At 45.1% G+C, this 16,207-nt stretch overlaps 1 protein-coding gene across 1 annotated transcript; it reads left to right on the top strand.

Annotated features, from left to right (window-relative positions):
* Positions 1–108: 108 nt before the first annotated feature.
* On the top strand, positions 109–15,794 carry LOC131267943 (polyamine-transporting ATPase 13A3). Its single transcript, XM_058270783.1, has 3 exons — positions 109–114; positions 156–547; positions 9,573–15,794. The coding sequence occupies exons 1-3, from the start codon at positions 109–111 to the stop codon at positions 13,066–13,068; spliced, it is 3,894 nt and encodes a 1,297-aa protein (XP_058126766.1). The 3' UTR covers positions 13,069–15,794.
* Positions 15,795–16,207: the final 413 nt, after the last annotated feature.

Raw genomic sequence — 16,207 nt, 5'->3', positions numbered from 1 at the left:
ACGAAGTGCAGGTGGTGATCGGTACGGAAAATGACCATAGCAAGCAAGAGTATGAGCAGCAGAAGCAACCGAACGGAGATGCTCCAACGCCGGCAGTACAGATCAAGCATGCGCGTAAGTCCAAACCAACATCCCATTCGCAACCACATCGTCAGCAACAACAACAACGACGCCGATCCTTTCGGTCCGATCTGGAGCATGAGAAAGCCCATCCTGATGGTATGTCCACTTTAGTTGAGCTGTTGCAGGAGTCCGGTCTGCAGGCGTCCGTCCACGACATCCTGAACGATGGCGAAGAGGACCAGATGTTCATCACCGGGTACGAGCGGTGCCTGCGCAAGACGTTCCTGTGCTACGTCGGCTTCATCCTGACCTTCGGCATCTTGCGGCTGGTGATGCACTGGCGGCGCCACTGGCTCCTGTTGGCCACGCACCGGGAGTGTTCACTCGAGCACGCCGAAAAGGTGCTTATTCACGAGGCGTACCAGCGGAAGCACGATCTGTTCTACGTCAAGGACGTCATAACGCTCAGTGATGATGTTATCAGGTTAGTACAAAGGGGGGTCGTTAGGCGTCTGGCCTTCAGGTGCTCTACTAACTTAGTTCATTATGCGATAATGATGCAATAATTGTGCTTCATGTGAAGGCTGTGCTGTAGCTTGGCTGGAAAATTCGATCGGATGGAAAGTGAAAAGCAAAAAGGCATTGTGGGGTAGGCATATCATCCCACCCTACGATAACCTTTCACCCGTGTCCCAGCATGCCCCATTGTTACGTCTGTGGGAATGTTTTTACTATGTTCGTGCGATCGAATGCATAATGCCCCTTGAGGATGATCCCCTTGTAAGGTCGTTTCGTTATGATTTCCTCAACGCCAGTTAACTCAACTGAGGCGGGCGCTCAAGGTTGCAGTTGAGTTCTTTATTACCTTCCGGTTGTTATGATTTTGTTTCGTATGAATACAGTCGAATTGAACTGTTAAAAACAAATTTTATCGTTCTTTAGCCAGAGTTCCACTGAAAAACCTTTAAAAGTTGGTCCTTCTCAAGTAAGGCGTTGTTGCGCACAGGCGTCGTTTTACCACCTGAGTAAACAACCTGTATGTGGCATCTAGGAGGCTAAGAACATCATTCATTAAGAAGCAGCCTCAGCGCCATGTTTCCTGAAGAACAAGTAGTAAGCGTGGATGTTACGCCATACACATTTGAAATAAAAAATGTCCACACTTTGTTTTACTGCACGCAGCTAGTTGAGGTTATCATGAGAAAATGAAATATCGACGTCTACGCGGATACAAAACGGCTCGGTTTGAGTTCTTGTTTACTTTTTGAATGGGAATTTGACGGATCACATCAAGAAAATTCACAGATCCCGTCGTTATCTCATGCCAACCTCAAGTGTTTAACGTTGTTAACCACCAATTAAAACCGGTAAGACTAACGAGGTTGTGAAAAAAGAAAAAAAATATTTAAGCTTAGTTGAAAACAAAATCTCGCTTACCTATTGCGATTTTGCAAAAACATATTGGAAGAAAGGAAAAAAAAGGCAAAAAAAGCCCGAACAGCAGCACCAAGTTGTGATGAAATACGAAAACCGGTTCATTATATCCTATAAACCCCCCTCTAGGGCATTCGAGGGTTGCAGCAAAAAGAGAGATAGAGAGAGGTGTAACCATTGGCAACAGCAAGTTAACCGACAGGATTGAACATGTCTTGCATACCAAACCCAAAAACAAAAACCCGATTCATGCTGGTGGAGTTGATTATGGTTGCCGAAAACAAAACAAAAAAAACGCAACTCCATCCCAATCATTCTTCATTCCGGGAATCAACGTGCAAGCCATGCCGGTGTTTCCCCGACGACATTAAAATTCCACACCATTGGCTGCATGGACTCAACTAGATCCGTCGGGGAGTTTGAAGTTAGTTCGCCCGCGAAGATGTCTGCTAAAATCCGAGTCGGCGCCTGAGGGGTTTTTTAAAATTTGAAACGTTGTCTAGCGAGAGAACCACGTTCGTTATATTAGATGTTGTCCAGCTGCTGACCAGCATCTATATACCGCTTGAATGATTGCGGTAAAAAGAAGGATTGCGTAACAAGTGCCCCTTAAAGTATGGAAAGGAAAGCGTGGAGGATGCGTTGTCTGGTCTGTAGATTGAAAAATTGTCGTCTAAAGGAAACCGGCAATGTCGCATCGATGTGCGATGCGTACGGGCACCACTGGAAGTCTCCTTTTCCTGTTCTGCCCTTTTCAGGACCGGTCGAGTATGGTCCCCGTCGACGCTGTTTGACTTGTCCTTCGACCGGTGTTCTTCGGCATTCGTGAACGGTTCACGGTCGCCGGTATATGACGTAAGTGTAACCGCGAAGGAAACAAACCAGGCTTGTGGAAAAAGAAAACGCCTGCAAGTGGACCAAATTGTGAAACATACATACTAGAACACCTACCTAGTCTTCGTCAGCTCGGGTGGTAAAAGGCTTCCTTTCACTTTTCTACAAGCCTCCTCTGATGATCTATTGAAGGGGTTGAAAATAATGAGGACCATCGAAATGAGCGTGCTAGTATGTTTATGCAGCACCAAAAATATGTTCTCTAGAGTCTTTTAAAGCGAGACAAGGTGTTAAATGAAATGTTTTAATTGAATTGTACCTATGGTAAATTTCTAAGACACACTGGTTTTATTTGATCATTAGTTTTAGTTTGGTCAAGATTGATGCATACATATTTTTGCAAACTTATGATTCGTTCACGATTCTTTCTTTGTAGCCGATGACTACTTACTTCCCTTGCAGCAGTGGTAAATCCCTCCCAATCTTATCGTTGATAGAAAAATGTGCCCGTGCGCGATTTCGTCTCATTTCCTATCGCGTTTCCCTGCTATTATCGTCCGGAGAAGATGTATTGTACCTAAACTCCCAAGTAATGACGCCTGGCAGAGGGTGGGTGAGATTAGAGAATCCCTCCGCCACCGTCGTACGCCAATCAATCATAACGTTGGCTCTATTATTGCGCACTTTAAAATACCTCCGAAAATCCGTGAACAACTGGCTGCGCTGCCTTTTTTCACGGTGGTTCCGAAGAGCGGTCCGCAGAATTAAGGCAGGCGAGGAGGGGTTAAGGCGTTTTTCAAATAATTCGCTGGATGGACATTAAATTGCGCCAATTGAGCCGCGTACCCCCACTATCGTTTGTCGGCGATTATGTAGTTATCACGCCAAGCGGGCGCGGCAAAAGGGCAAGAAGGTTGGATCAGGTACGAAAAAAGTATTACTATTCGCGGATACGGATAAAATCATTACTCGATAAGATGTATAGCAGTCGTAGGTGGCCATGGGGGTCCGGTTACGGTTCAGAACGTTTGTCTAGCACCGCGCAACCACTTCGTTCGCGCTAGTAACAGGTTGATTGCGAGCGCCGTTTGTTTGTAGCCGCTTTTCCTGTGCACAGCAACGCACGATTTGCGTGGACCACACGCGTACATGACGCAACAGATGATTGTAAATGATTAGCCGATCATTTACAGCGAACCGTAGCGTACAGTGATTGACAACAAAAAAGGCCTGTATTTATTTTTGCTGATTGAACCACATTAAGATCATAAACAACTGTTAAATTCTTCAATTTACAGTATCTGTAACGTCATATGATGAATTTGAATGTGTTATTTTGAGTTGTCAAATTAAATTAAGTTATTTTTTAATCCTTTAATCCGCTCGACGATCGGTCTATTCAATTGTTTTCGTAAGTCTGTAGAAACAAAGAATAAATATCATCGAAAGCCTAGAAGGAACAGCAAGGACACATCGTTTTTTATGTTTTAACACAAAACGCTTGACAAATTAAACTAAAATTCTGAAAGCATTGGCACTTATCTTACCAGCTTAATTCATCATGTTTAGCTTTTTATTACAATTTCCCCAAAAGACCCGAATAATTTAGATGGTTTAAAACCTCCTGAAGGAGCTTTACGGAGTAAATGCATTTGTTGTAACTATAAAAAAAGATGATATCTTAAATTGCTCGTTCTGCTTTTATTGGCTAGTTAGAATTTGTACAGATTCACTTTGAGTATAAACCACAAAAGGAGATCTCTTTTGCACTGCTTGTTATACCAGTTCCGTCAAATGTCAGGGAATTCCTCCGTTGAGTAGTCTCGTTGGCAACCTTCTTCCAGTGTAGGTGTAACGCATCATCCATAATCACCTTCCGAATGCATGTGGCACGCCGTTTAAAATGCATTCTAAAGACCTGCTACTCGGTTTGTTTGTTACTATTTCCGTTTCGTTCGTTCGTTTTAACAACGTCGGAAAAGAAGTCAATTCACCAAGTTACAATGGGGGCAAACGTTTACAGAGGCGACCGGTGTGGCGGAGATATGTGTGGGTGCGGGAATTGTGACATTCAGCGGCTCTAGAGTGACACACTCCGCTCGGTCAATGTGTCCTGTTATCTTTAGCACAGGACGGTCGCTAACGAGCATGTAAGTGCAGGTGTAGTTAAGGCGTTCAAAAAGTGATAAGTTAAGTAGGCTATTTAGGAAGGGACTGGTCCCTCGATTATCAGCGGCTGTGTGCCAAATTCATACCACATGCCGTTGTGGCCAACTTTTCATTCATGCACACGGACTGCGATGGCATTTGGTTCGCAGGCACTGTATGTGCATGCTATCAAGAGCAGTTGTAAGTGAATAGCCGGATTAAACATGTACTTGAACTCTTTCTATTATGTTTTCCACTATATAAGCTGTTTTGGATCACGTAGAATGTTTAATAACTAATTGTGGACATTTTGGTACAGCTCTGTAACGCGTTTTCTGTGTTCTCAAATTCTTCAGTACTCATCTCTTCTTCTTCTTCTTCTTTCGATATGCGAGTCGGGGTATATCCTCCTACGCTAAGTCGAACAATTTGTTCCCTTACACGTAATCAGAGGCGTACCAACTCTGTCCGAACTCCTATGAAGGGGCTCGTCCTTTAGGACCGGCTATAATAGCCATATGTCCACCCGCCGTCCACGGGAGGGATAATTCCTTCCGTTGTCAGGACACAAGAACTCGTGGTCCGCTTGATTGTCTCAAACGGCACGAGATGTGCGGCAGCTAGGATTTGTCTGACCTGAGCTCCAGCTCGGCGTCACCACGCGGTCGTGCCGTAACCTTACTTTTCCGCTAACCCTTTCAGGAAACTTATGCACTGCTAACATCCGCTCTGATGCACTACCGAACTAGAACTGCAGTACTCATCTCAGTCTTCAGTACTCATCTCAGATTTATAACCAACCCTGGATGAAAATCTTGTCCCTTTTCAATATCGCTTGAGAAGAAAATCAATATTTTCATATTTTGTTTATGATTATGGAAAAATTGGTTTCCCTTTCTTTTGAAGGTGTGGGTAACCCACCTTGAACCTTGTGGTTTGTTCCACCGGACTGAGTCGAATGAAGTACATGGACGGTGCTTTTTAGATGACCGTGAACGATCTACGATACGGAAAGTAGAAAAAAAAAATTAATTACCATACATGACGAAGCGAGTACTCTTGCGTTCGAAAATCAAGTGCAGGAAACAATTTCAATTGTTTCCGGTAGAACTAGTAGATCGCTGAAAAGGTGTTTTTTTCAATTCTTGCTCTTCCAAATGAATTGCTTTAGAGTTTTTATTCAGTCCTGGAAAACGCAATACTTTTTAAACGTAAAGATAATATTATAATATTTTAATAATAAGATAATATTTTTTGGGGGTGTGAATATTTTTTTAATCATGGAAATTAATTTACATGATTGGTCACAAGACTAGACGATCCCACTCTGTTTGACAACATTTCGTATCTCCAAAGGTTACGGTTCTTTTGCAGCTCTGATTGTTCGTCGTAAAAGTCTCCTTTTATCGTTCGGGGGTTCGTTTTGTCGTTATCCTAAGCCAGATGTATTTTCACCATCCAACCTTGGGAACAATTCGCCTTCAACAACCACACATTAACCGCCTCTACATGCCCGCCAGCCTCCCGACGGGCTAATCTAGTCAATAAACTTAGAGCGATTGATTAAGCCACCCCGTAATCGCCTTTCCTTCGGCCCTTATCGGCTAGGCGCGTAATCGTCAGTCACCAGAATGTAATCCATGCCACGTCCATTCAAGTCTTCCAGCTGGTCGGTCGGTTGGTATGAGCGCGCGCGTGTGTGTGTGTGTGTACTGGGTTTTGCATGTAACAATTTCTTTGTCGACCTAGTGCTACACGTGTCAATGATGCAAATTTGAATGCGTTTCTGTGCGAAGGATAGAAGATCCAGTGAGTAGTCCCCCTCTTGACTGACAGTAACCGATTTGCAGAGGAACCGTAATGCTCACATCCGGACGGATTCGCGGCACTGGACTTAGCTGGTGGACGCTGTACAGTGATTGTGGCCACCACCAAACACAATGAGTTTGTGCAAAACGTCACCGCGTGCGATTGCTGATTGTTTCGTTCCGCATGCGGCCATGCCCTTCCCGCCTCACTTTCCCTCCCACGTGCACGTGCTTGCCCTCTCTCGCGTGATCGACTCACCAGCAGCTTCAATGGGAATGACCATAATACCAGTCGGTGGTGGTGCATTGTTGTTGCGGGTGGTAGCCGGGTCAGCACTCTCCAAGGGTGCACGGGCAGGACTAGTGTGCGGTTCCGATGTATCGGCATGTGCTTCTCATGTCTATTGCCATCATCGCTGCTACCTTGAACGATCCCCATTCGACCGATGCGGGCACATCGTGTTGTAGATAATAAACCGTTGTGCACGAAATCGCTCCAAAAATGCATCGTAAAACCGGCCGAAGGACGGAGAGGTAGTACGCGAAAGCGTGCCTTTTTCAGCGAATTCTAAGCAGTAAAAGCCAGCACACCGTGCAAGGATACTCGTTCTTATCTTTAAATTCTCGGTGCATGCCGCGCACGCCGCCCTTCAGCGTTTATTTGAAAACATTCAACAGTCATCATGGGGCAGTAAACGAGTTTACGTACATCGACAATTGCTCTTTATTGGGTTTGAGATACACTTGTGCCGGGGGAAAACAAAGAATGTCTGTCATTTCATTCACCATGTTGTTGAGCAATGTTTATTGAGCTGACTAACCACATTCAACGAGCCCCATTCCGTATGACTTATATAGTAGTAAGAAACTTTCTTTAACAAGATTGTCAAATTAAAAGTTACTTGAATTAGTATTTGTATTTAAACATTATTATTTTTAAGGGACATCTAGAAAAAGGGACGAAATTAGTAAATTGGTTGGTGATTTTTGTTGTTGTCCACATAACTGATTTTTTCTTCAAGATCTTTATCATGTTAGAAATCTTTTATTCTACACAAAGAACTGTAGCTCGAATTGAAAATGTTGCACGTTGATTACAGCTACCCTAGTTATGGGCCGAAGTTTAAGTAAACGACAGCAATGATGTTGATGGGTTTAGTAAACCTTTGAGCAATGCTACGCCCAGTGTATCAACAAAACGGCGATTAGAAATCAATAGTATGCGAAGAAAGGTTTTTTGCATGCCAAACAAATCATAAAGCGGGTATTCGTTTAGCAGGAAACTAACGCTTTTGTAGAGCATTCAATTTAAACTTTGGATCTGTTTATTTAATATCGATATTAAAACATCATATAAATTGTCTCTACTTTTCAAACTTTTATATGTTTGCATAGCCTGAAGATTTCGTTTACTTTGGAACGATACATTATGGGCCATTTTAATGTCGCCAGATTTAATTGTTACAAATTGTTTACACAACACAGGCCATTATGTTGCACAAACGGATCCAACGTGATAAAATCAATGAATTTAATGACGCTTTTGGGATCCACGAAACCTTCGTTCGTTCGTATGCAATGTATGTGAACACCAATAATTAACTACTAAGCTATGGAATCTTCACCATGTGGCACAATACTTTAGGCACAAACGTGACAAAAAGGAATGAAGCATGCTTTGTATGTGTAATCAATTATGGCACCTTTGGAGAAAATAAAAAAGGCCTTGGCAGTGGTTGGAATCCATGATGAGGAGGAGCTGACTACTGTCGGCGTGTCATTAGAATGGATAAATATTGATGAACATTTCAAGCGCATAATGAAAGTTTGTCGAAACATTATTTTTATCCATTAAAACATGTGGTTCTGTGAGAGTTAAGAATGTTTTACTTACTTTAACTACACCATGCAACAGTCTTGTTATACAGCAGTCTTGAAGAGTAAAGCAACCATTTCATCGATATCATTACTCAAGGATCTCTGGGTATGATGAGAGTTTCATTGTGTTACGATCTCTACACGACATTGTGTAAAGAACGCGTGCAAATTCGTTCGCCCTCAACCAAGAAGGACACGAGTAGGCGAATATCAAGGCAAAACAGTTGCGTGTTCGATAGCCGTTTGGCCTTCCACGGGTATCTCCAGTCTCGCGAAGCCACTTCGCAATTCGATGAACCGGGAACGATGTGGAAGAGCTGGGAAATCACCGACACACTCTAACTTGATATTGATTCAGCTTATGGCCCGCATCTGGTCCGCCGTGTCGGTTCCGTTTGCCATAAGTGTTGATGCGGGCCTAGTAGCCTTTTTCTGTGTTGTTGATTATCCCCAAGATTCAGCAACGTGAGCGTCATCTTTCGTGGCGAGAAGGTACGGTTCCATGCTTTCGTCAGCGGTCGCGGAATTGATATCGAAAGAACGCCAACCAGTGCCGGGATGTACTACCAGCCCAATCGTGTTGTCGGCCGGTCGGTTTCCACTGGTTCAGTCTTAATTAGAGTTTATTTGTCTGACCGCCTCTCGGTGTCTGCCTGACGCCGCACAGATTCAATTTGCTTGCGAGCGATGTTTCATGAAGTGGCGGGAATGCGGACGGATTGAAATTCCTCATGCTAAAACACACTGATTGATAGACGCTATCCCGGGCGGCGCCCAGACGCTGCCGACCTCGATTCGTGCTTCCAGTAGGACAAAGCAATTAAAATAGGGGCTACAAAGGACGATCGGTTCAGTCAGGGATTATTGGAGGGTTCTTGAGCGCGTCCTTGTCCTTACGTGGACAAGGAAATTGGGTTAAGAAAATAGAATGAACGAAACGAAAAAGACTATGCCTAGCGAAGCTGTTTCAATTTGTTTGGATCAAGCCTAAAAGTACTCAAAAATTTGACTAAATATGTTCGAGATATCAGCGAAACAATTCTTTAAAGTAATCGACCAATGTGTTCATTATGTGGCCGCTCACTAAAACCATAAGCGTTGGAGCAATTTATCATTTCATTTTCTCATATCCAAAATATTCCCATGCTAGTTCAAACATCAATTATTTTATAGCACAAAGTCGGATTTTCTTGATAGATTTTTAATTGAATGTGAAATTACTGGATTTGTGTTGGAATTATGCCGCAATATATTTTTTTAAATTACATTTATTGAGAATATCCCAAAATGTTATCACCGTGTAGATACATTTATTTTAATGAATTTATGGACAGAACTGTCCCACCACAACTATGTTAATTTGAAGTTAACTAATTTTTCTTATATTTCCGCTTTCTTTCATTTTAGGGAAATTGTCGACGAAAAGAAAAAACCCACGTCCACCAACGCGCGCAATGTGATCCGGGAACTGACGCAAAATGGCATCACGGACTATGTTGCGTTTTTCCGCTCCCTCGTCCCGTTCCAGGTGGCGTACCATCGGAGCGGCGGCCGCTTCGAGCACGCTAGCACGATGCGTTACTTCTGCTGCAAGAAACTACGGTACATTTGGTGCGATGATAGCAAGAAGTTTACCAAGCTGCAGGGACTGGACGTGGAAGTACCGAGCGTGCTGATCCATCACGCCAAGGGCCTGTCGGTGTACGAGCAGAACATCCGGCGGTTGATCTACGGCAGCAACGAAATCTTTATCCCACTGCGTGGCGTTCTGACGCTGCTCTTCCTGGAGGTGCTCAATCCATTCTACGTGTTTCAGATTTTCTCGGTGGTTCTGTGGTTTTTTTACGAGTACTACTACTACGCGGTGGTGATCATACTGATGAGCGCGTTCGGTATAACCGTTTCGATCATCCAAACCCAGCGCAACCAGCGGGCACTCTATTCGACTGTCAAGAGCACCGACACGGCGATGGTGGTACGGGACGACCTGGAGTCGCACGTGATCGAGACACGGCTGCTGGTGCCGGGCGATGTGCTGGAGATACCGGCCACAGGTTGTACGATGCAGTGTGACGCCGTTCTGCTGTCCGGTAACTGTATCCTCGACGAGTCGATGCTTACGGGTGAGAGTGTCCCAGTAACGAAGACCCCTCTTCCGCTGCGGCGCGATTTGATCTACAACCGCAAAGAGCACGCCCGGCATACGCTGTTCTGCGGGACACGTGTCATCCAGACGCGCTACATCGGCAGCGAGAAGGTGCTGGTGAAGGTCCTAAACACGGGCAACATCACGGCAAAGGGTGGACTGATTCGGTCGATCCTCTACCCACCGCCGGTGGACTACAAGTTCGAAAAGGATTCGTACAAGTTCATCACCGTGCTGGGAATCGTAGCGTTCTGCGGGTTCGTTTACACACTGTACACCAAGATTAGCCGAAGCATCGGTGCGGTGAAGATTATTGTAGAGTCGCTAGATTTGATCACGATCGCCGTACCACCGGCCTTGCCGGCCGCGATGACTGTCGGCCGCATGTACGCGCAGAAGCGGCTGAAGCGCAGCAACATCTACTGCATCTCTCCGAGGGCCATCAACGTGTCGGGCAGTATCGATTGCGTGTGCTTCGACAAGACGGGTACGCTGACGGAGGATGGGTTGGATATGTGGGGTGTGCTGCCCAAGGATTCGACAAATAGCTTCCAGATTCCGCTGAAGGACGTAGCACGGTTGCCGATGAGTGATCACCTGCTGTTCGGCATGGTCACCTGCCACTCGATTACGTTCGTGAACGGTGAGATGCGGGGCGATCCGCTTGATCTGAAGATATTCGAGTCGACCGGCTGGATCCTGGAGGAGGCAAATGTGTCCGATGAGACGAAGTACGACATGCTGTTTCCGACGATCGTCAAGCCACCGCGCGGTGATTCGCGGGACGATTTGAACCTCGAACTGGACGTGGCGTACGATAATTCAAACGACATTGGTATCGTGCGCGAGTTTTCCTTTACCAGCGCCCTCCAGAGGATGTCCGTTATCACGCGAAAGGTGTCCGATAACCACTTCAACGTGTACGTCAAGGGTTCGCCGGAGATGATCAGTTCCCTGTGCCGGCCCGAGAGCATCCCGGAAGACTTCCAGTCCAAGCTCGGATTCTACGCCCAGCAGGGCTATCGGATCATTGCGATTGCGTACAAGCAGCTGGACAAGAAGCTGAACTACCCCAAGGTGCAGAAGATCGCTCGGGAGAAGGTGGAGTGCGAGCTAAAGTTTCTCGGGTTCGTCATCCTCGAGAACCGACTGAAGACGGACACGGAGGAAGTGATCGAAAGTCTCAACGCTGCAAACATCCGCTCGGTGATGGTGACGGGAGACAACCTGCTAACGGCCGCCAGTGTGGCGCATGATTGTGGAATGATTTTGCCGGGTCAAAGTCTGGTAACGTTGACGGCACACGTGGACAAAATCAATCCCGACCAGTACTTCCTGTCGTACGATATTACCGGCCAGACGCCGCTCACTAATTCGGACATTATTAACGACAATCGGGTCGCGTCGGAGGTGAAGGAGAACGGTGGTAACTACGCACTCATGACGGAGTCGAACAGTATCAGCAGCTCGATCGATACCTGCACCATTTCGACGCAACTAAGCGGTGGTGGTGTTATCGATAAAGATCACGTGCACCGTATCACGATCGACGATGGGCCGGACGACGATTGTAATTCAATGAAAAACGGCGATGGACTGCATGCGCTTGCCGGCAAGGGAGGTTCGTTCAGGTTCGCCCTTACCGGCAAAACGTGGGCCATCATAAATGAGCACTTCCCGGAGCTGGTGCAGACGGTAACCACGTTCGGTACGGTGTTTGCTCGCATGTCGCCAGATCAGAAGCAGCACTTGATCACGGGCCTACAGAACCTCGGTTACTATGTGGCCATGTGTGGTGACGGTGCGAACGACTGCGGAGCGTTGAAGGCGGCCCACACGGGTATTTCGTTGTCAGAGGCGGAATCGTCCGTGGCATCACCGTTCACCTCCAAGAACCCGACGATCGCGTGCGTGCCGAACGTGATCAAGGAGGGCCGGGCGGCACTGGTCACCTCGTTCGGTATCTTCAAGTTTATGGCCGCCTACTCGTTGGTCCAATTTGCCTCCGTTGTGATCCTTTACTCGATCGACTCGAACCTCACCGACTGGCAGTATCTGTACATCGATCTCTTCATCATCTCGATCGTGGCGTTCTTCTTCGGCAAAACATCTTCCTACGACGGTCCGCTGGTAAAGCAGACGCCTTCGAACTCACTGATTTCCCTCGCACCACTCCTTTCGCTCGCACTGCACATGATGGTCGCGATCGGCATCCAAATGGCCGGTTGGTACCACGTGCAGGCACAACCATGGTTCGAACCATTCAACTACACTTCCGACCGAGACCTGAATGATCACGGTTGCTTCGAAAACTACACCGTATTCTGCGTCTCCTGCTTCCAGTACTTGATCCTCGCGATCGTCTTCTCCAAGGGTGCACCCTACCGAAAGTCCATCTTCTCCAACTACGGCTTCATCATCAGCATCGTCGTCAATGCGGCGATTGCCGTCGTGCTCACCGTTTACCCTCCCACCTGGATAGCGGGACAGTTTGAGCTGGTGATGCCACCGGAGGGAGAGTTCCGCTTCCGCCTGTACCTGGTGGCGTACGGACTGATCAACTTTCTGCTCTCGCTCTTCATCGAAAAGGTGCTCGTGGACGAAATTGCATTCAAGCGGCTGCGCTATCGATGGCACAACGTCACTAAATCGCGCCGCAAGTACTTACTGATCGAGCAAAACTTCCACCGTGACATCCACTCGCCAAGCGACTTTAAAGCCGTGTTCGGGTGGTCGAACGAAAAGTACGATTACTGACGCCACCTTCCGTCGTCGGTGGCCACAGTCACGGCCGATGGTTCGGTATTGGTGGTGGTGGAGCGAGATCGACCACGCTGCTTGTTGGTCGATGGTGTGCAGCTGATGACCACAGTGCTGCTTGGCGTAACGCTGCTCATCGTTTGCCACTGGAAGGACGCCGGGTACTACAACAGAGAGGCCAAGCTTCGGTAGCACCCTCCTACCGGTGGTGGCATCGTAACGTTTTTATTTCCTTTTTTGCGTCTATGTACGCTTCCGATCAGAAACTATTCGGACAGACGATACAAACCTCGCCCTTAACGGGGAGATATACAACCAAATTGTTGATACTGTTTTGTGATACACGTCATTTTGCTTCCTGTACGATGTTGTTGTTTTCAGCACGGAGCGCGTGTGGCGGATGTTGTGATCCTTTCTCCGATTGTTTGTGGACATCCTGCATCATCATCCCTCTCCCGTTGTAGCATAAGAGTGTGGAGAAATTCGACGACCGCGAGGCAGTAATACGATGAAAGACAATAATGTGAAGAACTGTTCTTGTCTGGTTCACCAGAGTGAAGCGAGAAGAAAAGAGGAACACAAGCGTCGGCAGATGTGTTTATGTATTTAATACGTTTGTGTCGTTTTCATGCCACACACACACACACTTTCCGTTCTCAGTCGGACATGCGTATATATATAAAGATATTTGCATCCGGGGGATATTCCCCAGCAGCTAGTCGAAGGTGTCGCACAGGGACATACCATATATTGAGCGAAACACAAGTAATATTATACTGACACATCCGGTATATTGGATGGAAGACAGAATGTGCCCAGGGACGACAGTTATTACATAGGGTAACGAATAGGTAATACGTTTGACCGTACACACCAGGCAAGCAGGTGGCAACATTTGTATAGTTTTTTTTCTCTTGTATCGTTTTATAGTTTGTCTCGTTTGTTATTCAATAGTTGGAAGCCCTTTGGAAGGGCTCGTGTTCTACTCCTTAAACCGTGAACCGATTCTTGCGATGACGAAATGCGTTGATGCGTTAGAATAATCAAACTCAGACTGGAAAATCGTACACTACACCACAACTATACAACCCGACGCGTACTATTTTGGTAGATAGGTTTTTTGAAGATCAAATCCACGATGCAGGAGCACCCTATCCAAACGCAAACCATAGTTTAGTGTGAACAAAAATGATAATTATACAAGTGCTTGCAAGTGGCTTAAAGCTCCATGTGACACACGCAAAAAAAAACACATAAAAGAGTTCAAGTGCGTTCAGAAACGAGCAATTTTTCATTACTTCATTTTCCAAGTAAGGGGACTATTTGTTCATGCTTAATTTTTACGTGAATATTACTGCAACCGTTAAAACGATAGTAAGCACACCGGTACGCAAAGCTGACTTATTTGTGATGAAAATTATTAACCAAATCCGCATGAAATTACGTTGAAACACCGCTGTGGAGTATGTTCAACATCTTACATTGTATTATAACTTATTCCTAAATGCGTTGGTTTTACTTGAAAACTTTCTACTATCCAAATGTGTGCAATTAAATTGCGTGGGTCCTCTCACAAAGTTAGGAAATTACAGATTTTACAAGCTGAATGAACAATTGTTCGTTTCTGAACATTCTTTAGGAGGAGGGCATTAAGGGATTGAACTTCAATCGTTCTTTCAGCAAACTATTTACGAAACACACTCCCACACCGTACGTACTATTCTCCTGCAAAAGTTGCAGTTCGTGTGTTTTCACCTTTCTCGTGCAATGATAACGTTAGAAATTACATTCGCGGTCTCCTTAAACATTGTCTTTAGCTAAACAAATAGTGCAGACAAGAATTCACGCAGTTTACCGGGAAAAATAATACCAAATGAAAAACACATTGTTCATCTATATTTATCGGCAAAAAAGGAATGACTCCTTGGAGAGCCTTTTCTCCAGCAGAAGAGTTTCCAACAATTTCCATCCTGGAGAGAAGGAAAGGTCTGCAGAAGAAAAGGATATCTAGCTTAATCGGCACCCTATCACAAACGTCTTGCGATTGTACTACCATTCGTTCCGTTGTAATGTTAGTGGAAAGCAGTTGCATTGCCAATACTATTTATGATACTAGTTTGCTTTTCAAGCAGCTGCTTATTGGCTTCTTAGGTATTTTTTACTTAATAACATTTAAATAGATCACTGATTTAGTTTAAAACTAGACTTTACCAATTCAACCATATTAACCATATTTATATGATGGGTGTGTGTTGCAAACAGAGCACTAGAACTAGTTAAACTAAATTCAACTGTTTGTAACACACTATGGAACGCTAACGGCCCACGAACTTTTAGTTTTTAATAGCAGTTTATTTTGTGTTTTTTTTTTGTCCTCGATTCAGTTGGTCTAACACGGTATGGACGGTTTGATTCAAAATCAATCAAAATACTTGAAAGTTGTCTAGCATTTTGCTCCATTGAGAGTGTTTGATTAGGTATAGAGCCACATTCGAACGCTTTCAGGTCGTGTAGAGATGCTGCCTGCATGTATAACATGTATGAACAATTGCATTATAACGGAAAAAATTAATTGACGGTGCTAATCACCAGAAAATCAGTGTAAAAGGGTGCGTTTGCTGATTGGGAAGAGCAAAACAAGCATGAAACGGTTTTCTGTGTATGTATATACGTAGCATTATAACGTCAGGTAAAGTTTATCAAAATAAATCGATTCTACACCGTATTACGAATGGGATTTGTCGAGTTTTATTTTATCACAAACGTTTGAATATAATAAACTTTTTTTTTCATAAACAAAACATTACGTTTGAATCAGGCATTGACCATTCAAAAAACCTATCGACTTATTTCCGGTTTGAGAGAGATGCGGATTAGTGATGAGAATAACAACTCTTTTTAGAGATTTGAATCAGAGTGAATAATCATCACGATGATGCGAATCTTTAAGTCACTCTTTTGTGAACGTGTAAAATGATTTATTACCGGGCCGCTACACGAACCGAAAACTCCAACCGAGAACTCAAAAACCGTATAAGTTTACGTCAAAATCTTCTCGGTTCGTGTAGCCGCGTTTTGTGGTACCAATTCTGTGAGCCACGCTACACGAGCCGCAAACTCAAAACTTTGCGGCGCA

This window comes from Anopheles coustani, chromosome 3, assembly GCF_943734705.1.
Source record: "Anopheles coustani chromosome 3, idAnoCousDA_361_x.2, whole genome shotgun sequence".
NCBI lineage: Eukaryota > Metazoa > Arthropoda > Insecta > Diptera > Culicidae > Anopheles > Anopheles coustani.
Note: the sequence above shows the minus strand (reverse complement) of the source record. Positions and strands in the feature narration are given on the sequence as shown.

Excerpts from the sequence above, each read along its gene's own strand:
- LOC131267943 (XM_058270783.1), top strand. Across the intron at positions 548-9,572 it reads CTCAGTGATGATGTTATCAG|GGAAATTGTCGACGAAAAGA; the intron begins GTTAGTACAAAG and ends CTTTCATTTTAG.